Source organism: Rissa tridactyla, chromosome 1 (genome assembly GCF_028500815.1).
Source record: "Rissa tridactyla isolate bRisTri1 chromosome 1, bRisTri1.patW.cur.20221130, whole genome shotgun sequence".
NCBI lineage: Eukaryota > Metazoa > Chordata > Aves > Charadriiformes > Laridae > Rissa > Rissa tridactyla.
In genome coordinates, this window is record NC_071466.1 from 168528101 (window position 1) to 168551254 (window position 23154).

General features: G+C 35.5%; 1 protein-coding gene across 1 annotated transcript in view; it reads right to left on the bottom strand.

Moving 5' to 3' along the window:
* Positions 1–23154, bottom strand: part of CFAP54 (cilia and flagella associated protein 54) — a 111218-nt gene that overhangs the window by 65838 nt on the left and 22226 nt on the right. The window contains 14 exon segments of the mRNA XM_054219060.1: positions 1409–1564; positions 2546–2693; positions 5226–5368; positions 6392–6577; positions 8067–8159; positions 11815–11988; positions 14653–14774; positions 14858–14935; positions 15586–15733; positions 16447–16575; positions 17591–17649; positions 19470–19620; positions 20680–20814; positions 22837–22922. Coding sequence (XP_054075035.1) covers positions 1409–1564; positions 2546–2693; positions 5226–5368; positions 6392–6577; positions 8067–8159; positions 11815–11988; positions 14653–14774; positions 14858–14935; positions 15586–15733; positions 16447–16575; positions 17591–17649; positions 19470–19620; positions 20680–20814; positions 22837–22922 — 1808 coding nt within the window.

A 23154-nucleotide genomic window follows, 5' to 3' on the forward strand; every position in this document is an offset into this window, starting at 1 on the left:
AAATCGCAGATATTAGATTACAGATACATGATGATTTTTGCTGATTCAATTAAGATGAAATCAAAGGATGCTTAATTTGGTAAGATGACATACTCCTAGTAGAGGACTACTTAAAACTATATTGAGATGGTTAGAATTTTTAAATGAAAGAAAAATGTTTTCAGTACGGTCTAAAAAAAAAGGCTTCTTTCCCCATTTTTGTCTAATAGACATGAAAAGAACACGTGACTAAATTATTTTTCCCTTTCATTAGGAAATCTGAAACAGAAGCCATTTCCAGTGGCTAGCTATGCATTTGGTAGGTCATCACAGCCAACTACAACTTAAGCAAGAGGCTATCCCTGTACGTAAACAGATTTTAATTTTTTTTCTAAACACTCCTAAAAACTTGTCAGAGCCCTGAGTGCCCCAACAGTCACTCCATGAGCAGCCTCACTTGGGGCCTCCTCCCACACCTTCTGTCCGGGGGCCCAGGAGTCCCAATTAAGCTCAGACACAAGCCTCCAGTCCCTGCTTGAGCTGTGGTACTGGTGTGCGGCTCTTCAGTTCTGTCTCCTGGATGGATCTTGGACCTGTGTTGTAGACTTGTCTCCAGTCTCTGGCTCCAACTCCTGCAGCTCCTGACTTTTTCTCCTGGATGGACCACGGACCAGCCCAATAACTTCACTTTCTCTGGACTTTCAGTGGATCCTCTTATAAACACCCTGATCTGTCTGCCAGGTTCAGATGCTGCTAGTCTGTGCCTTGCCTGCCCTGCAGTCGCCTCTCCCTTCCTCACAAAGCAAACACGCTCTTACTGCTGCTCCCTGACAAAACTACTTAATTACGGGGAAAAAAATTGCATGTTTCTACTCTACCCTTGCTGAATCTAAAAAACATGTCTGCTGCTTCAGAAATGGCAGGAAAGGATTCAGGTACTCTGTTTTCAAAAAGAAGGTGCTTGCTTCTGGAAAGGAGCACATGCCTGAAAACTAAAGACTCCATTATCAAAAACATTGAATAGCCTTCTTTTTTTAAGAAAACTGAATATGAATCAAACATTAAAAAAAAAAAGCCACAGGCAAATGCTGCTTTTCTGTCCTCAAAGTTGCCATCTACAAATAGCATTCAAGTAGAGGTTACATTATAGATCCTACTATAGTTTAAAAATACCAACAAATCATCCTGAAGAAACAACCAACATTCTGCAGTTACTTTAGCATATCTGAGGTAGAATCTATGCAGCTTACACTGAACATATATGCATTGGGAATACATAAAACCATAAAAGGCTTTTCTTTCAGCAGCTACTAAGAACAAAAAGCCTATATATTTAGCTCTCACACTGTACGCTCCATTATAAGTTTAATTTTAATCACTATAACTTCAGGACCTGGATGCCAGCTGCTTTGTCTTAAAATCTTCTCACCTGAACTACTGGCACTGAAGAAATCTTGTGGTAAATAATTGGAGCAAGGAGACCATAACATTGTACAACAGACTGCAGGGTATAACTTGCATCATTCAAACAATTGCTAAGTTCAATTGCCACAGTCATTCTTTCACATTCTGATAATCTAGCAACCTGTAAAAGAAACACATTTTGATTCAAATATGAATTCTGTTGCTTTAAATCATTTGAGAGTGAAAGAAGGCAGATAGTATTGCAGTTTAAAAAGTAGTGTAAGCAGCAAGCAAGATAAAAGTTTAAAAATTAATTTACATTGACACCTGTTAGAAGTATATAAAAAAATGCAACGTTATTCATGATTCTAAAGGAGACAATTGTTCTTGACCTGATTGTGCCCTCGGAATTTACCCATATAATTTACAAAGCCCGGTTAACAACCGCAACCTGCGTGGAGTGGAAATTTCACATGCTAACCTACAGAGTAGGTAAGGGAAGGATAACAATTTCTTCCGTTCCCTTCCAGTTATCTGCTGCAGTCCTTGCATGTGTGAGGAGATCCAGTAAAGTCACTAAGAATCGACTGCTCACATTTTCATGGGGACTTCAGCAACGAGAGAGTGGAATAGGAATGCAATAACATGGAAGGCAAGGCTTTACTATCCAAGTAAAAAATAAAGGGGTTTCTGTCATTAACACGCCATTATACTATAAGAAAGTCTGAAATAAGAGGAAAGAAGCTTAGTATATTAAAACCATGAAACCCTGTTAGAAGTTCAATATTAATGAAAATATATGTATTAAAAAGCAGAAATGTTTAAAATTAAAAATCTAAGGTGCTTCTTAGTAGGACGAAAATAACAATTATTATATTTCTTGCTTAAATTATAATCTACCACCACTGAAGTCAAGGAAAATCCCTCCTCAATTGGAATCAGTAGGCTTTGGAGGCAATAACTGATTCAGAAGCCATCTTCCACCAGGATACAAAGTAACCAACAACTACTAAAACACTTCAGAAAGAAAGACCAGATAACTCACAGAAAAGGGAGTACTCTGTAAATAGGATTAGTACATTGCAACATATCTTGCAATGATGAAATAAAGCTGTTCAAAAAGTAAAATCAAATCCAGTAAATTATTTTAAGCCACACATACTTGTTCCTTATAAAGTATCTCATTGGAACAGATGGAATCACAGAAGAGTGCTCCTTCCATGACATTAATGTCACAGACAGCAAATATATTCCTCAGAAAGAGGTGCAAGGTAATAGGAGAAGTCTGAGATACAGCTTCAAAACGTAACCTACAAGATAAAAAAGCAAAACAATGGCAAAAGCATGTTAATGATGATTCTGATATATCATGCCTGAAACCGCATTATATTAAAATGCAGCCTTTCATTTTAAAATTATGGGCAAAAGGGATTACTGTAGCTACCCCTAGAAATAAGATTTATACATAAAACTGAAAAAAATGCTTAAAATTTCTAACATAAAAAAATAAAAGGGCTAAGATTCCTTTTCAAATTGTTGTCCACCTTCTACTGTCCTAAGACAGTTTTTCCTTAGTTGTTTCATGTAATCCAGTGAAACTTCCTTTGAACTTTCTTTGAAAACTTTGGAAGCTACAGCTTATTTATTTTAACTGTCTCCTTTTACACATTATTTTTCTGTATTCTGACAATGATGCACGCAGTTGTGAAGTCCATCACTAAGTATTAGTAACAGACTCCTTTTCATCACTGATGTCTTTTATTACAAGTCTCAAAAGAATCTCTTTTCTTCCGCCTGCTTTTTTGTTGTTTTTTTTTTCCTTCCCTGGGGATAGGGGGGGCATTTGTCCTTGTTATATTTTTTTAAATATTTTTGTTACAGGAAAAATCCTACGATTTTGAAGTATAAGAAGTAAACTCCCCCTTCTCCTCGACTGTGTTTCCTAAAAGAGACTGAAACTCAAGAAGGAAGATCAAGTCGACACATTCGCATACTTGACATTACCAGGATATCAACAGGGCTTCTGGCTGGAAACAAGAGGTTTCCTTTCCTTCCAGCTCCCTCTACTGCCTCTGTACTTTTAAGCTTGTCCAACTAATTTCCTAGCTACCGATCAGCAAGGCTGAAACTGGCTAATTTCAGGTCTGATACTGCAGCTTTGAGAATGTTCCATATTAATTGCAAAGAAAAAAATCAGGCTTGGATATAGCTGTCAGAAAAGTAAAATCTGTTTTCCGTGTCTGTTTAAAATTTGCAGTCTTCATTTGATTTATTTGAAAGCAGCTTCATTCAAAAGTTATCTTTAGAGCTGCGTGTGTTTAAAAAAAAAAAAAAGCAGCATAATGACCAGACTTGTATTCTTGCTTTGTTGCCCAGGCCAGGGATAGACTTAAAACATCCACAAAGTTATGAAATAGGATGTCTAGTGATTATCTGCCTGCATCACGCAGTCCACAGGCTGCCTGTAAATCCCAAATGCTCTTCCAAATGCTCTTATGGCATGTAACATCAAGCCCCCGGGTCAATTTGTATGCTTAGTATCAGATACATGGTGGCACTTGAAGGGCAAACAGGACACACGCCAGTGGTCTGGCTGAGCCCCAAATAACAAGAAGTAGGTTTACACACATTACTTTCTCCTGCAACAGGATTCAAAGCACACACAAGCCTACACTACCTGCTTCCATCCAAACAGCGCTACCATGAGAAAACCGTGGGCTTTGATGCAAATAAGACAAAACAATACAGAGAAAACTCTGGGTACATTATACGTCTCAGAACAGCTGATTACTGGTTATTCTGTCTGTAAAGTGGAAATGGAAGTATTATGATGAAAAGTGTTAGGAAATCCCCCTAGTATCTATTTCTTGAAACAAAGATCTTTATTTCTTGAAACATTCAAGAACTATTAACACACACGCAATAAGGTTGCTCCTTGTCATTATGGTTTCAAGACTAAGCCAGTCTGTCAAACTGCAACAGAGATGCTGCAAAACTTTTTCATATTTTCTCCACGTTTGGCTAAACTTTCCTGATGAAAGTATCAGTCTAAAAAGAATTCCACACAGGTGAAGATGGTGATTTGTGCTCAGTTGTATTGGATGTTAATTCATTATCAAATTATAAGCAGCTGACTAACATCTAAAAGTATTAATTTTTATTATAGTATTTCATGTCTATTATTTCATACAAGTCTCTTTCTTTTATCTGGGAAATAATTAAGTTTTTATTTGTTTTTGCACTTGGATCTATTGAATTTCAGCAAATGTAACCATAAAATTTCTAGCTGGGCTTTGTCATAATGAAAAACCTATAATATTATGACTGAACACTTGAAATTTATTTATAAATGAATTACTTTAAAATATCTCTTCTAAAGCACTTTAGTATATTCAAAGATTGTTGGCAGATGTATATCTGCCCCAAAACAAAATTAGCAAGGATTTACCCCTTTTGGCTGGTGTTCTTCACAAAATTTTCAGAATTTCTGAACTCTACTGCTCCCTTAATTGGAAAGTCACGAACACAGTGCATATTACATATTTTGCATATGAAAATACATCACACGGAATTAATCGCTACTTGATAAATGTTTCCCAATTATCTTAAGAAAACAATCACTATAAAGAATTAAGTGTGTAAATGCTAGTAGTTCCATAAATAACAAAAATCCTCTGCTAATTATAAAACACTATATTTTTATAACACCTTTCACGCCTTTTTGTTTTTCAGAATGTTTTTCATATCGCAAGTCTGAACAAATTTCACAGCCTGGTACTCTTTAAAATAAAATGTGCCCATCTATAATTAACTATGATTTTAATTTTGTTTTCGCCAGTTACCTGTTTTCAGATATAGTCAAATTGCTACTTGCAGAAATAACAGCTGTATTGGCAGGCAGTGGAGAAGAATTTGAAACAAAATAATCCCACATTGGTGAAAATGCTTCTCTGGCTAATGTGTAGTTGCCAGTCTGATAGGCTACCTACAAAAAACCCAACAACAAAAAAATTTAGCAAGTTTCCATGTTCAACAAATAACCAAGACAAATATGATTATAGTATAAAGAAACGTTTTAAAACTGCCCCTCCAGCATGTACATTTACAATTTCTGTAAGAATATTCTAACATATTTGAATTGAACACATGTAGTAGCAATCTTATTCTACTAATATTAGTTTGCCTTCAGAATTAGCATCAGATAAGGCAAAAGTGTTTCTTGACTGTTAACCAAGGATCTAACAGCCCTTTATGGAATACTTTATATGTATTGTGCTGCAGTTTTTGAAGGCATATCATTTCATCTAGGTTCATTTTACTTTTGCTAATAGTGCAGAATGCCCTGCCGCTCTGGATAATGGGATGTAAATGGAGCCACACAAGTAGGCATAAATTAACGTGGATACCTCTTACTCTAGAAGATTTTAGGAAATCTTCTAACAGTTCCCCATGATCTGATCTACAGGGCTAGACAATTTCACTCTTCTCCATGTCACAACCTGTTTTAAATTTTCTTTATTAAGAATACAGAAAATTATGATAAAGGTCTGACAGAGCTTTTGTGGTCTTCCACAAGACACTACAAAAATAATTTCAATATGAAAATGGTTGGATTTGATACCTCATAAGTTCAATCACATTCTTCATCCCGTACTGTAATGACTAATAAGATGATTTCTAGTACTTGGTCTCAATCACAAAAATAAAAATAAAAAAAAATATAAAAAAGAATAAAGAAGTTGAATGCAGACTGAAAAACAGGAACTGGGATAAGAAAACTAGCTGAGAGACATCTTTCCCCTTAAACTGGAATTTCCAATAATTTTGAATTAAGAACTGAGTTACTCAAATATACCATTTGTTGTGTTAAAATTATGATTTGAGCTTATCAAGCTTTTGGCAAGGAAGTCTTGAGTTTTTACCAGAAAAAGTTTTAGAGCTACCAGTGAAAACAAGTAATTACAACCAAATTAAAGTATGTGTTTATTATCAAAGACCCTAACCCTACCTCAGTTAGATAGGCTCGAACAGTAGTAGCAGAAAGAGGTGGATATGCAAGGATTGGCTTAGTCGTTTCCCCAATGGCATCACCAATAAGTTTTCCATCAGAAGAATATGCTGCGACTGCAAATACGTATTTCTCATTGGGATCTAAGCCCTGTATTTCCAAGAGGCTTTTCCCATCAGCTGGTATCTATCAATAGAAATATTTTCTCATTACATCTACTGTACATATCAAAACCAAATCTCAAACTCTAAACTTTTATTGTTAAATAAATAGTGGTCTTGGATACAATCAAAGTACAATGTAGATTAACAGACATGTCATGTTTCCACATAATATTAGGTTCTTGAAGACAATGAGAAAACAATGAAACAACAAGGGAAAAAAGCATCAGTTTTCTCTGGAATACAGTTGAGTATACAGAGAACATAACCTAAGAGAACAGCTAAGTACCAGGACCTGGAGTTTCTCTAGGTCATTTTTGTTCATTTGCACATTCACACCATGAGTGTGAATGCTTTTGCAGTCATTGAGATGGAAACTTTCTACCCCTGAGCTATGCTTCCAGAGAAAGAGCATATGATTTCCTCCGTAGATGTCACGTGCATGTGTTAGATATGGGCAGAGGATGTCTCAGATCCTCTCAGCACCATTAACACAACTTTGGAGTTTGTGTATATAAACAATATATTTTCAAGATCTTCTCTTCATTTTTCCTTCAAGTAATTGTCCACCTGCACTTTAACATCATGGTTCATTCCTAACAGGCTTTTCCACCTTTCTCTCCATAACCAGGACAACTTACACACAAAGGAAAGTTTTAAGGTCTTGAAACAACAAACAACTGACACAGTGACTGAAGCGCAACACGAGAAATGAGAAACGAGAAATGAGTAATGTAGCATCAACACAGTGCTCTTATTCAAATTCTGTCCAGCCTTCATAAGGAGACCTCTGAACAACAGAAATCTCTTCAAATGTTGGGGATGAATCCTGAACCAGCAGACCAGAAATTAGCGAAAGGCAGTCTGTAGTATCCCTTTAGAGCAAACTTTTCTCATGTTGGTAAGTTGGTAGATCATTCCACCACAAAGAATTCTAAACTTCTTCCATGGAGCAGGCATATAGTGACTTTGCAGATCAGCCTTTTGCAAAAGCATATCATAAAGCAATCAGAAGCTCCATTGCTGAGACATATGGTCTGTGCATCTGTAATGCCTGCCAGAGCTAAGACAGTCAGTGGCTTAGACAGACTGCAGCGAGTTCACAGAAAGAACAGCTAGCAGTGGGGTGAAAGTCTCCAATGAAACACTAAATTCACCTGGAAAGAGCAGTGTCTGGGGCACACTCTATAAATACATCATATACTTTTTTTCCCTTTTATATTTCTTAGATGTCTCTCAAAAAACAGTTATACCAGAAGGGACAGAGACTTGTCTAACACGAAGCTTTTGAATCATTTAATTCATTATTCAAAAAAGGTTCTTAGAACTTTTTTTGGGTTTTGGCATGCCTTCAGCCTATCAAAATTTCAATTGCTTAAAATAAAGATCAAAATGTTTGTCAAAGGCTTGGCCGGTTACTTGATTAAAAAAAGATGGCAGATGTATACATTTAAAAAATTAGGGTTTTTTTAAGGAAGAGAGAATGACCTAAAGGAGTTTTACTTCTGTCTTACCTCTTCTCCTGCATTTGGAAGTTTATTGTTATTTAACCTTACTTTCATATTCCTTCCTCCTGCTACAGAGCCCAAAATACTGTACCACGAAACCTTTGAAGAAAATGAAAACAGAATGAGTTGATACATAATAGTATTTCCTAATAGTATTACTATATTGCTAATTTTGTAAAAACAGTCTCTGGGGAAAAAAAAAAACTTCGGTAGAAAAATGTATACTCCAGCTGCACTAGAAAGATTAATTAATTGATTTAGCTGGAGAACTAGATATACTACAATGGCAAAAGAAGCAGATGGCTCTCTATTAGCCTATCTCCTACCTTGAGCCACCCTATACTTCCTGTAGATTTAAAGTCTAGATCCCTTATTTCATCCTTGCAATCATATTCTTCTGAAGTTGACATCAGCTTCTGATACAACATACTACTTAAGGACAAATCCTTAAAAGCAGGCAACAGAAATGCAGATATGATGTAATTCAGTAATATTTTCTAAAGAAGCTATGCTCTTAGTTCCGACTGAAATCAATGCTTTTTTAATGCCATCGAGCTGCTGATAATCTAATTGGGCATATCATCTACACTTTTCAATATCTTTAACCAAGGAAGAATGTGAGCATGCATTCCTGGATCAGTGCTTAGTCATGTCCAGTGAGATCAAACATGGAAACTAATTTTGATTTAATCTCTGCAGAACTGGGAAGATGGATTTCAGTAAGTTATATGTCTGATGAAGTTCTCTTGCATTAAGCTGCTTCTTCTAAAAACTCTATTTACTTTCAGTAGACATTTAAACAGACCTGAGGTTTGGCAGAAGAGGTCATTTTTCAACATATAAAAATTCCGAACAGCTAAATTGTTCATTTTTCGTGTAATACACATGATTTTTCTTGCAATGCATCCTGACTGTTTTTTAGAAGGAGATATTGAAATAAAGGAGATTCTTTTCAGGAAATGACCAACTTTAAAATCTGGAAATTTTAGAGATAATTTGACTTCTAGTACAAGAACTATGTATGCCTAATGAAATCCTAAGTATACATTTCCAGTTAATAAAAAATACCTTTCATAACTGTTCAACAGCTATGTGTATCTGTTGTGGTTTAACCACAGCTGGCAGCTAGGACCACGCAGCTGTTCACTCACTCACCTCCATCCTCCCAGTAGGGTAGGGAGAAGAGGGAGAAAAAAAGAAAAAAACCTGATGGGTTGAGATAAAGACAGTTTAATAGAGCAATAATGGAAGAGAAAAATAATAATAATTATAATGGTAAAAGAATATACAAAATAAGTGACACAATGCAATTGCTCACCACCCGATGATCAATTGCCCAGCCTGTCCCAAGTAGCAATCGTGGATTCCTGCCCCTGCCTAACACCATTTATATACTGAGCATGACGTCTACAGCATGGAATATTCCTTTGGCCAGCTTGTCCTGTTTATGCTCCCTCTCAGCTTCTATGGGAAGCTGAAAAGGTCCTTGACTTAATCTAAGCATTACTTAGCAACAACTAAAGCAATATGTGTTATCAATATTATTCTCATACTAAATCCAAAACACAACAGCTACTAGGAAGAAAATTAACTCTATCCCAGCTAAAACCAGGACAGCATCTTTAGAAAAAAAATTCTTCTAGAATAGCTGGGCTCAAATCACAATAAGAAAAATCTTCTTGCACCATCTAGTGGCCCAATATGTTACATTCACCCTCCTGTATCGAACAAAACATTTACTAAATTTTACTAACATTACTAACATTTACTAAAACAGATGAACTACTAGACTTTACATAATTATTTTTTTTAATTTTATGTTCATTAGGGATAAAAATTAAGAATTTTTCCCTAATTAATTTATTTGAAATTCACTAATCAAACTGCAATAAAGCTGCAAGTTATGAAACAACTGTTTGCAGAAACATTCTTAGCATTATTAATAAGACCTGAGTTTCTACTGGTTTTATACACATCATTATTTTGAAGCAGCTTGCAAAATCACTATGAAAGTTTCTCTCTCAAGAAAACCGCAACCAGTGAATTTTTCATACTTCAGCCTGTTTGAACCCTTTCTGGACATATGAAGGAGAATAAAGTGATTTGGAAAGGACAGCATGCATTTACGAAGGGCAAATTATGTCTGACCACCATGATTGGCCTCTGTGACAAAATTACTTGACTTACAGATGAGGGGAGAGGAGCAGATGCCATTTACCCCAACCTTAGCAAGGCACTTTTTCCAACACTGTCTCCCAGTATTCCTATATCCAAGTTAGGATGATACAGTATGGCGGTGTGACAGATAAATGGGTAAAACAATGGCTGGAAGGTCAGACTCAGTGAGTAATTGTTAATGGTGGTACTCTACATGGAGGGTAGTAACAAGGGGAGCACTGCAGGGGACTATCCTGGGACCTGTCCTGTTTAGTATCTATAGCAATGACCTAAGGGAAAAAGTGAGCACACACTCACCAGGTTTGCAGATGATGCCAATTTGAGGGAAACAGTTGATATCCTTGAGGGCAGGATTGTTATTCAAAGGGACCTAAAGAGCCCAGAGGAATGGGCCAACAGGAACCTCATGAAATTTAAGGACAAATGCAATGTCTTGCACCTGGGAAGGAAGAATCCCTTGCAAGGATACAGGCTGGGGACTGACTGGATGGAAAGGATCTGGGGGTCATGTTAGACAGGAAGCTGAACATGAGCCAGCAATGTGCCATGGCAGCAAAGCAACCTAAAAGCATCTTGAATTTTCTTAACAGAAAAACAGGAGACTGAGGAATGTGATTATCCCCCTCTGCTTAGTACTCATTAGACTACATCTAGATACCAAGGCCAGTTTCCCTCCTGCCACCCATCATTCTAAGAAGAAATGTTGAACAACTAGAGTGATTGCAGCAGAGGATCATCAAGATGAGCTGCAGCTCTAGCCCTGCGAGAAGAAGCTGAGAGAGATGGGCTTATTCTTCCAGAAGAAGAGGTTGCTTCAGGGGATCTACTACGCACCCTTGAGTGCCTGCAAGCAAGTGATGAAGAAAATGTAGCCAGGCTTTTCACAGTAGTGCATGGCAGGAAGATGAAAAACAACAGACCTAAATTGAAACAAGAGAGATTCCAATTTTCCTTGGGAACAGGTTGCCCTGTAGGAACAGGTTGCCCAGAGAAGCTGTTTAGTCTCCATCCTCGGAGGTTTTCAGAACTGACTGGATAAAGCCATGAGCAACCTGGTCTAATCTCACAGCCGACCCTACTTTGAGCAGAAGGTTGGTCTAGAGACCTTTTCCAAAATCCTGTATGATACAAGTAGTTCTGTGATTCTACATGTTCAACTGAAGGTAGATTTTTTCCACCTGAACCGTGGCACTTCAGCAGAGGCTTCAGTGTGGTACTTTCTTGCATGACATGACGCAACAGCCTTGCATCTCTTTTGAGGGTAACTAGGAATACATTAGCCTCTAAGTGAGAGAATGAGTTTTTGGCAAGTAGAATAAATAAGTGTTACACAACAGAAACACCAAGGATCATGATGCATGAGACGAAGAAAGTTTCATGCAAATGTGAAGATTAAAAAAATGAGTCACAATTGATTCACAAGGAGGAAAAAAAGCAGACTTAGTTAAGTCAGAATAACATAATCTTCTCAAGAACAACAGAGAGAACTGTGATGGTATAGCACTGCTGAAACAACTTTTGTTCTCTTGTGTATTGTTTAATTATTTCTTACGCCAGTAATCATGAAAACCATTACCTGAGTATCTGAAGAGAAAGGGGCTGGCTTAAATGTCATGGAGCAATGTGATCTAGAAAGTAACAGAGGAGGAGGAGGAGTCCTGCTTTTTTTCTTTCTGCTCATAGCCTCTTTGAGACTCTGATACAATGCACTTTGTTCAGCTTCAACTTGCTCGATTAAAGTTAGCGCTTCCTATGATTTAAATTAAAACAAAAGGGAAAAAATATTAGAACATAATAATCAGACTGATTTAACACTTCAAAATGGTTTTCAAAATGACCTTACAAAAAATTCACTGCTACGTAGAAAACTTCTAGTAGATTTTCACATCATCTTACATCCTAAATGAGGATGAATGGTACTTTGTGTAAGCCTTACATACGCAGATTAATTTCACAATGTACAATAAAGGGAATGCAGGGTTGCATACAAAAGAGGCAGGGCTGATGCATATCCAATTTTGGAAGAACCTATAGGAAAAAAGAGACTAATCAAATAATGTTGATTAGCAATTAGTGGCAACCAGTGATTAGCTCCAACAAGAAACAAAAAAGATATCAACTCTTATTTAGGAGAGAGCTGGAGACCTAATCTGTGGAATTTCTGAAGGAGCTGTAGAAGTGGTTACACTGATTTTCTTATTCCAGAAATAGAGGAAAGACATAAAGTCCAGCAATAAAGAAAAGGGAGGAGAATGCATGCCTGGAAAACACAGGGCTAAGACATTTCCCTTGGTTAGCTGGAGAGAGCTGAGAGCTGACAGACAGTCTATTAGTGTCTTGCAAAAATGTGGGGGCCTCCTGAACACAGTGATTATGTGGCCATTTGGTTGGAGATCAGGGTACATATTTTTTTCTTACTGGACTGAATGGCAAATTGGTAGGTTTCTTCACCTTGTTTGCATTGTCAACATAAGAGAAAATTAACTTGGAAATTTAATATTCAGAACTTAGTATTTTTATATCTTTACTTGTGAGCTGTCCAGTGCAAATAAAAGCCAAAAAAGGCCAGTTCACAGAGATAAAGAGGCTGGGTATGCGTTGAACAAATTACATTCTTTTGGAAGAAGAGAGAGACGATACATTCCTACAACTAGGGGTTTTATTTGAAAAAAATTAGTACCATACACTGGACCAAGTATTTAGGCTGAACCGAGTCTGAAAAATAAACTGAAAAAGAAAATTGCAAGTTATTGGTTATTCAGTGGCAGTCCTGTAATCTTGCGCCTTAATAGTTCCTTGTTTCTGTCCTCATACATTTATAAGGCTATAAAAACAACCACACTGGGCTGGATCACAGACTGAATAAGGCTTGTATCTCATGTCAAAAAATTACCAAAAGCTAGTCATAGATTTATAGAGAAATGGGGAGCTAAGACTTAATAGAGCCTTAATCACATCACATCACATAGCCCATCATTTGCACACACCCTCACCTTGCCCCATTCCCTCCCCGGTTAGATTAGGGTTGCATCCACCCTAGTGAGAAATGTTTAAGGAAGAATATAAGATAAAGAACAAGATATGGAGTGACTCCTTCCCTTACACAACCATTCAACTTTTGCAATCAGTAATTAGAAACTTGACTGCTTCCTTAAAAATTATAGTTCTTTGTATTAATCTGTACTATGATACAATTTTTAATTAAAAGAATCCCAGACTCGTTCTTCTCTGAGAACATATTTCTTATTATGATGTTCTACAATAAAAAAGGCAAAATCCTCTACTCAGAAGCATGAAAGGTATGGATTTGCTGTTCATGAAGTGAGCACCACCCACTTCAAGGAGGAAAATTAATTAAAGTATATAATTAAATATTTCATCGTAGTACAAATATCAAAGAAGATCATGCTAAGTTTGTCCAGGCAGAGTTAATTCTGACATTTTCTGGCAACAGACTGAAAACATATTGTATTCTTTTACCTACATCTTTCTCTGTGAAAAATGCACAACCGTAAAATATAGTGAAGGTCTTCATTGGTGTATGTGTCTTCATTGGTGACTACAGTTACAACTTTCATACCATATCACTACACCTTATTTTCTTAAATGCCTTATATTTTTCAAATATATGGGAGAGATTTTTAGTGTATGTCTTTTCTGATCCAATTTTTGCATTCTTCTGACGTAAAAGATACGTGTGTTAATTACCGGGCTTCCACATTTGTAGCACTTAAAAGAAAAACACTTTCTAGTAACTTCTTGTTTAAAGTACTTTTTCATATATTATATAGTGAGAATTGCAGATTCTGTTATCTGCTGTACAGGCTACAAAGAAATTTTATTCCCCACTGATGAGAAGGCAATTATCCTGGACAGATGCTGGTAGAAATCTCAATGGAAAGACTCCCATTGATTTGAAATGAACCCACGAAGAATCTACTTTTAGACTCAATAAATTCTAAAATCTCCAACTTTTAAACTGTTCATTTAATAAGAATGACCAGCCAAAGTCATCTAGGACAACTCATAAATGTTGGAAAAAGAAGGATGTTGAAGGTTGTAATGGGAAGAAGGAAACTTGCATGACATTTTGGCAAGGCATAGGTTCATCATTTCAATAGCTGATTAAGTGTAGAAAGAAAGATCATCTCTTCTTCCAGGTTTCCTGCAATCTGTATGTGTGCACAAAATTTGGGGATGTGCTCTTTTCTTGTTTTAAGTCACTTTATTCTTTCATCTTAATGAAACTTCTCAGGGAAAATTTGACAACATGAGTTAAAAACACCCAATGACCCTCAAGTTCCTTCTATTTTTCTTCTTTTTGTAAGAAGGAGTAATCCAAGTCTTAATTATACAGAACACAAAAAATCGTGATAACGATAAGGAATTTCTACCATAAGATTTTTTTTATTACCTCCAGTAGCTGCCTTTGGGAAGAAGTGGTTAACTCTTTAGGGAAATTCTGTGCAGCCTTTTGCATCAAAAAGATTGCTCTAGATAGCTTATTCTTTTTTATTTTTCTCATTATAAATGCCTCTGTAAAATAGACGATATAAGACATTTACGAAACAGCAGCAATAATTTATTATAGTCCTAAAATCTTAATTAATAAGCCTTACCTGTTAAATAACTGAAATCTTTAATATTCTTCACATGAGACTTGCTAGACTTAAGACTTCTGTCATCCTTTTGAGCACCTATGGGGGAAGGAAATCCCTAGTTATTCATTCTGACAGTGCTATTGAGAAAAATTCAGCGAGAGGGGCTAATACATAGTTTTGTAGTAAAGCTCTGCTCCATCTCACGTTCTTTTCTTTGGTTCAAGGAGAATTTCTTGGACTGATCACGCCACTAAAAATATTCCACCCTCATGCTCTAACATCTTCAGTAGTTATACTAACATCACAGGAAAAGAGGGATCTTGATCACAGGGAGCAGTGCACAGGGGAGCTCTGCAGTGTCAAACTAATACTAGCTTTTAATTAAAAAAAAAACAACACCAGGAATGGGAGACCAAGTAGAGTTTTTTCAGAAAGCATTTGTCAAGAGTGGGATATCTGCTGACTAGGAAGACATAAGGACAGCTTCACAGAAGCAGAAATTCAGATTACAAAGAGCATTGAATAAAATATTCAAGTTATTCTCTAGAGAGAAAATTTGCATTACAGAAAAAAAATTTCTAAAGAGCATCCTCCGATTCTCCATTACTGACACTGTAACAGTTAATATTATAACTGAGATACCACAGCAAACTGTCAGAAAGTAGATACTCCTTTGTTTCTTAGTGTTATATTAATAGAGAACTCTAATCAAGCTATGAAGATCAGTTAGCGTTACTGAAACCTACCTTGTGTCATTTTAAGAAGTTTCACAGCTACTCGATGTTGGGCCTGAATGAGCTCCAAGTGCAAATCCATTACAAAACCATTACCCGTTCCTGCCTTATCGTTACCACATCCCAAAACAAAATTCAAATTCTGATCATTTGAGTCCACCTAATAAACAGGAAGTGGCAATTATGCAAACGCAAACTTTTATTACTCAACTTACTGCATTTATCTTGACATTGATATTATTATTTCAGTATTTTTTCAGTAATATTATTCAGTAGATTTACAAACGCTGAAATTTGTCTTGTTTGTGTAATATACAGTCATTCAAGAAAGCATGGAAGGAAGGAAAATGACTATATGGAGAAAGCATGGATGGCGGACAAAGAAAACTAGACAAAACTAGAATCAACAGGAAACTGGATTAATAATAAATATGAAACTGCAGAAAAACTGTTTTATTGTGTTATCAGTCCACAAAACAAAGATCATATTGGTGTAGAATGATAATATTTAGAAAGTCCAAACTCTCCTCAACAGCAAAAATTAATTTTCATAATAGACAGTTGCAAGCAATAAATATGAAAAGAATTTCTGCTTTTATTTTATAGGGAAAAGCTAAAAATTATAACTATTTCCAAAAGGAAATTACAAAGAAAACTTAAAAGAGTTTATAGTTTATTACTGAAAGAGAAAAATGCTATTTCTACTACACAAAGATTTATTTTTTCTGTTATCTTCTTACATGGAGCAGGAAGATAAGGTACATTTGATAAAGCCAAGATTTCTAAGTATGAAGAAAATATGAGTCGTGTGTCATCAAAATCCAATACATTATTTATAGATTTTGTTGCAGTGTAGCTTTTTGTAGACTTTACCTTTGTACAGCAGTTGTCAAATATTGACTTTCCATCTGGTAGAAGGGTCATTAAGCGAGATGTGTTTACTCCATTAATTGCTTTTTCAAGATTTTCATAAGCAACTTGTAATTGTTCTTCAGGACTTTTCTGAAAACACATACAAATGCATTTTATTAGATAGCAACGTTAAAAGCTATAGTATGGGCTGTCAAAAGTAAAGTGCTATTATTTTTAGCTGTCGCAGTTTAAACTCTGTCAAATAATCTTTACATAGTCACTGCTCCCCATGCTTTCATATACTAATATCAATGTTTTAAATTTCAAGTAATTTTAATTTTCAAGGACTGATTTTCCTTCAGCTCTCAAAAACTAATTTACTTACTCAAAAAGCTAGCTTATAGCAGAATGAAACTGAACTTAGAGAAATAAGTTGACACAGTGTTTTTCACAAGCAGTTCTTCAATTTTCCATTAGATGCTGTTAAGAAAACACTAATTTTTTTAGAAAACAACACCTTTAAGTAGACTGTAACGGAATTAAATCTCCATGTGTGTAAGCATTAAGATATATCATTGACAAAATTCCTGAATGCTCAGACTAATGTACGTCTTTTCTTCTTAATATGTTCTAGTAAGTAATTTTGAACTATTTGATTGGCCACTTCTGCAAAGTGCTGAGCACTGAACACACTGAACAAAGCAAGGACACTCAGGATCTATTCCACATCACCCTTATAAAAACAAACAAACAAAAGCACAACCCAAAATATTTTCCGAAACGAAGCAAGGCTTAAAGTTTGTATGATCTTTAAAAAATGTGCTATTAAGCCATTTAAAGCTGGTATTATACATTGGCATAGAATACAGTGGAAATCAGTATGATCATGCTGTAAAAAAGTTTCAAATAAAACTCCTTCCATTCACAGATTACTATAAAAGACTACAGGAAAATTTTCAGATTTGATTTCATTTGGAAAAATAGCTTTGCTTTTTTCCTCTGCACTAGCACGATTGTGTGAAACATTTCAGCTTGTGTTTACAAATACAAAATTGTATAAATATTGTATGAATAAATAAAAAATTGTATGAAAAGCTTTAAGCAGAAGTAAATGTTCTTATGCTATTCAAAAACCCTGTATTAATGAAAATGAATGAGACATTACCATCAGTATTTCAGGAATATCACAGGTTTCATCTTGCCAGAGAGAGGCACTTCTTTTTCCTTTTTCGTAGGAAGAAAATCAGAACATGAAAATGAAATATACTCAGAAAAATTTAGTACCATTTGATTAGCTCTACTACTAACTTAAGAGTCTGGCAATAATTCAGTTCTTCTGTACTTGAGTATGAGAGGTAATTATATTGTTTCTTGAAAAGCTTTTTGGGGTTTAAACACAATAGCTACATATATACAATTATACTAACTCAGTGTATGGTTATCCAATAATGTAATATTTTAAAATGTACCCTATATTTCATAGCAACATTATACCTAAGCCAATGAAACTTGGGCTCATTTTGTAGTTCCTCACATTGTTGGAGCATTCATATCAATTTTCCATTTTTAAATCAATTCAAATCTATTGTTATCTATTCACAGTAGTTTGAACACTAATTTAACTTATAGGAGCATTTTTAAATAGGTGAGGTCATATTTTTATGATATATGCTATTTCAATTTAATATTCCTTGAAGGGGTATTACCACCCTGCTAATGTTTTTTTTATTGTCTACCTTATTTTCATTTACAAAAAATGCATCCAGACTTATGTTTTACTTTCCAAGATAAGAAGCAGCAGCCAAAACAAGAGGAAGCGGTTTCTTTGATCTTGTTTGCAGTCCTCTAGCCTGTCAAAATTTTATTTCTTCACCAAAATAAATTCATTTTTCCTCCTTTCAGGGGGACAACCTTCTAGTCCCATACTCCTTGTGACACTTTTGCCTCTTTGTTTCTGCTTGTTCACTGTGTCTTTCTTGTAAATAAGAAAATCTATATTCACTCAACACTCGTTCAGTAAAAAGACTCTTCTCATCATAAACACGTGCTTGATTCACTGTTTATCAGACTGTTTTGACCAATGGCTCCTATCTATTCAGCTTTTTTTCCTCCAAAAACACATATTTAAACTGAATGAAAAAGAATAGCAGTGATGCTACAATGAGGATTCATCCAATCTCCAACAGAATGGTATGAGATTCATAACATCACAGAAAACAATACCTACTGTACCTTTATAATGAATAGTAGTGTTCCAAGATTTTCTTACTTTCAAAAGAGCAAAAGGTATTGTCATTCTCTTCTACTCCTAGATATGCTCTAAAGTGGCCCTTAAAATCTAAAACATTTATGAGAACTATGATTCATATTCCAAGGTCGTACATCCACAACCACAGAAAACTTTTAAATGTCTAAATATTCATACTTTACAGCATTATTCAGGTTTTGGAAGGAAATATGTTTAATGCGATTGCAATTGCATTGGATCCCAATAATGTCAGCCAAGTTAAATTCAGTTTCAAAGACAACTGAATTCCTATACAAAAATGAAGACCTGTGTAGACAGAAGATCCAAATTAATGACCCAATAAAGCTAAAGCTTCAGTATGATCTCAATATTTCCCTCTTCTGTTTGGCCTGACACTGGTCAACCAGCACTTAAATGCTCCAAATACGCTGCAGCACATAGCGCCTTCTGCCTAGTCAATATTCAGAGAACATATGAGTGATCTGAGGCTACTCTGAAGGGGCTGAGACATGTAGAAGACCTGTGGGGAGGGTGAGTCATAAGAGATGTGATTCAAAATGGGGTTACTTTGGTAGAACTGGAAATGGAAGGAAATAAGGCATAAAACCTTTAAAAACCAGGTTTCATTAGCTCTGATTATGGATGAAGTCGTGTGTACAAAAAATTATCATTCTACTCTTAACAATCTCTTTACAGTAATTTTTGAATATTTACATTTTTCAAAGTTTTCATTTCAGAAAAGTTCTAATCTTGAAAGTCATTCCTGAAAGAAAGCAATTCTTGTTGAAAGGTTTACCTGCTTTTTTCTTCGACTTACTTGTAGAATCAGCTACATTTTCCAATACTGTGGTTAGAGATAAGGTTATCTCTGCAAGTATTACAACATTAATGTCTGCTATGATGCTCTTCTGAATTACTTCATTTATTATCCAAAGTACACGAACCCACTAAAAATGGGGGGAGGGGAAAGAAAAAGAATCAAGACAGAGTTAAAACAAATTTTTGGAATATATTTATGTATTACAGAGGTAGATAGGGTTTTGCACTCAAAATTATTTAAAAAGTTTCATAAACATGGGCACAACTCCTTTCTTGGATTTGGCTTATTCTTTTTAAATGCCACCAGACTAAGATGCTGAATTTATGCTGCTCCAAAGCCTCTATTTCTTCAGACAGCAGACTTTTTTTATTTTAGAAGATTATTATTTTTTTATTATTTTATAAAGGTTTATGAATGTTCTATGGGCACAACTTTTATGTCCTGTCATAGTGTGGTAAGCCTTCCAGCAGATTTGATCATTTGCCTCTCATTTATCCCTGTACCTTACCACTTAAACAGTACAAAAGAGACCTGAATGCTCCTGTTGTACACACAGAGGAAAGTAACGGTATACTACCTTCTGGTTGAATCTCTGAACGATTTTACTACAGGGATCAGGGCCACAAAATGAGCTCCTACAGCAACTGTTTGGTCAGCATCAACTGGCAGCCCAGAGAGACTAGTGTAAATTATCCTTCAGAAGACTGCATTTCACCAAAAACCTCTCAGTCTCAGGAAAAGTGCAAGGTAAGGCTGTGGCTCTATCCAGTGGGCCAAATGCTATTGATCCCCATCTCCCTTCTCTTAAGCCATAAGGTTTTTGCCACTTTATTCAACTGATCTAGGGAACTTTCTTGAAATACATTGATATTTTCCATGACAACACATCAAATGTGTCTTCTTACATCATGCCCGAATGCTTTCACTATTTTAGCTTCTTTCCCCCATGGCCCACTGGCAGAGAATGGGTTACTTCACTGGGAAAAGGTTAAGAGATATTTTGATACTGGCACATGGCAGCACAATGTGTTCAACGTGTATACACAGTTCACATTTTCAGTGAAGAAGATTCATCTGCATTTTACCAGAAGAAAATGTACTTAGACTGAACACCAGTATTTTATCTTGGCTTTACTATAACAGACTATATTTATATTAAGAGAAATGCATTATAATAAAGGAGTACTTGGTAAGCTTTGTATTTGTGGATATATTTGAAGCAGTCACTTCCACTCAGTCGGATTTGCTGAAGTCCCATTTTACACTTCTGCCACAAAAACATTGTTACATCAACAAGTATTTCCTTGTCAGGTTGGATATTCTGGAACGAAAAAACAACATAATTGTAGAAAAAGGTATGTATATAAACCCTCTCAAAGCACTCAGTACATACACAGTCTCAAAATTTTTCAAAGTAAGTAAATAAATCATTATCATATTTTACTTTCTTATAAGGGATGACAACATTTTGAAAGCTTAAGAAATATTTTTTAAAAAGTAATTTCTGGTAGACCGCTCAAGCCTTTCTTCTCGCAACAATACAAGTGGGTTTAGAGGGTGGGTTTTTTATTGTTTCTTTTTTATTGTCAAGCTCTTGAAAGTAACACGGACAAGGAAAGCAGTGAGACGAAAATTACATGGGAGAAAAAGGCAAATTAACTATCTGTGAAATGTTACAATAGTCAATAGATTCTGGGGAAACTAAGTAATGTAATTTAACAGTTTTTATTTGTTTTATTGCAGTGTTTTTTAATTACAGTATATAAATATTTGCAGAAGAAGATCTAAATTAGTAGGTTTGATTTTGCATTGACAGAGTACTTCCATGAGTTGTTGGTGCATCTCAGATGAGGGAGCAGTGAAGAGTAACTTAACTAGAAAAAAGGTTGGAGTGGAATATCTAACAGCTGAAGGAAATGTTAAAACACATCTGCATCTTGTGAAGAGAATAATTAATCAGTTCAAAACTCTATTCAGTTAACCTCCTAATTAAAACATTCTAAAAGGCAAGAGAGTCCATCTACACTGTGTTAAACACATTCTGAATGGTGATTAAGGATCAGTACACATCTTTATCGCCATTTATATCAGAGTTGGACTCATTTCATTGCATCTTAGGTGCAATGAAACTCAAGCCTGCTATACTTCCACTATCTGTACACTCATATGTGTATGAGCATAAGATTTCAGATACTGAGAAGTGGGGGGAGAAAAAGACTGAAAAAGGAGAAAATCAAGATGACTTGTGCCACTCGTCTGGTGGCAGCAAGCTGTTAGATTGGCTCAGCTATATCACGTAATTTCACCATCAGTGAATTCACTGTTTATCAGGGGAGAATTTGTCTTTCTTCCCCAGACAGATTAGGTAGCAAGGAGATTTGGGGGAAACAGCAGAAGAACCAGAAGAGTTTAAATCCAGGTAACCCGCCTCCATAATACAAGGGTCACGTAAAAAAACGACAACTCATGCTATCTAAAGGTTTAACTACCTCACAGGCAGGGTATTTTGACTGAAAATATTACACTAAAGGTGAAAAATGTGTGTGTCCCAGTTATACTCAAACTGGGGCAATATGCAAATTATATCTAAAAGTAATTTTGCAGTTAAGACATACACCATGTTAGCAGAACATGTTTTTTCTATGGAATATTTTTCATTAGTCTTTTGGATCACAAACTACTTTAGTGTAAATGCTAGTGGAGATATTGCACTGTAATTTTTTTTCCCTCACAGTAGCACATTAAGGGAAATCTCAGTTTGAGCAAGTGAGCTAAAAGTGGTTACTCTGGGAATAAGCCATCAGATATATAATGGGATTATTCTGTAGTACAGACTTCAGCGCAAGAAGTCCCACACTCTTTGTTTTGTTGTTGCTGATGTTTGCTGTTTGCAGTGAGAATTTACCTTAAATTGCAGGCATACCCCTGCTAAAAAGGCATTACCATTTCTTAGGGTCACTGTTCCTGTTTCTATAACTATTGCAGAAATGTTTTCTACAGCTGAGCATATATGCCCACCTAAATCTAATATAAGAAATTTGATGACTGCTTATTTAGCTGAAACATGCAATCAGCTTTATGATATTCCAACTGTATTTACTAGCTATTAAACATTTTTAAGGTAGTCTGAGTACATGGCACCAATAAAATTAAAAAAAAAATAAACAAATAGTTTTTGTTAAATCACAAATTGATCACATCTTATGGGTATATTTTTTCATTTTTGCTATTGCATTTTTTGTAGTTTGTTAATCATGCAACTGATTCCTTTGGTCTGAAATTATACACATTCATTACAGATTATGTGATTCATTCAGAAGAAATGTCTCTAGTTTTATTATACCTGCTTAGATGTGGAGACACAGGAATACACCGTTGTTGCCAAAATCATAAGATCGTGAGAAGGCTCTCCATGCCTTAAGGAAGTCTCTACATTCAGTGTTTATAAAAAAGGAAGAAAAGGAAAGGCAAGATGTTATTTTTGCTTACAAACCTATGTTTGAAAACATCTGAGTGAATCAACTTGCCAATTTATCTCAGCAGATAATATACTCTAAGAAATAGAGTGACAGATATTCCCAAATTTATTCACTTTCTGTGAAAAGTGAGCATTGCTATTTTTGGAAATTGAAAGTTTTCAAGACATTTGCATTTTTTGGAA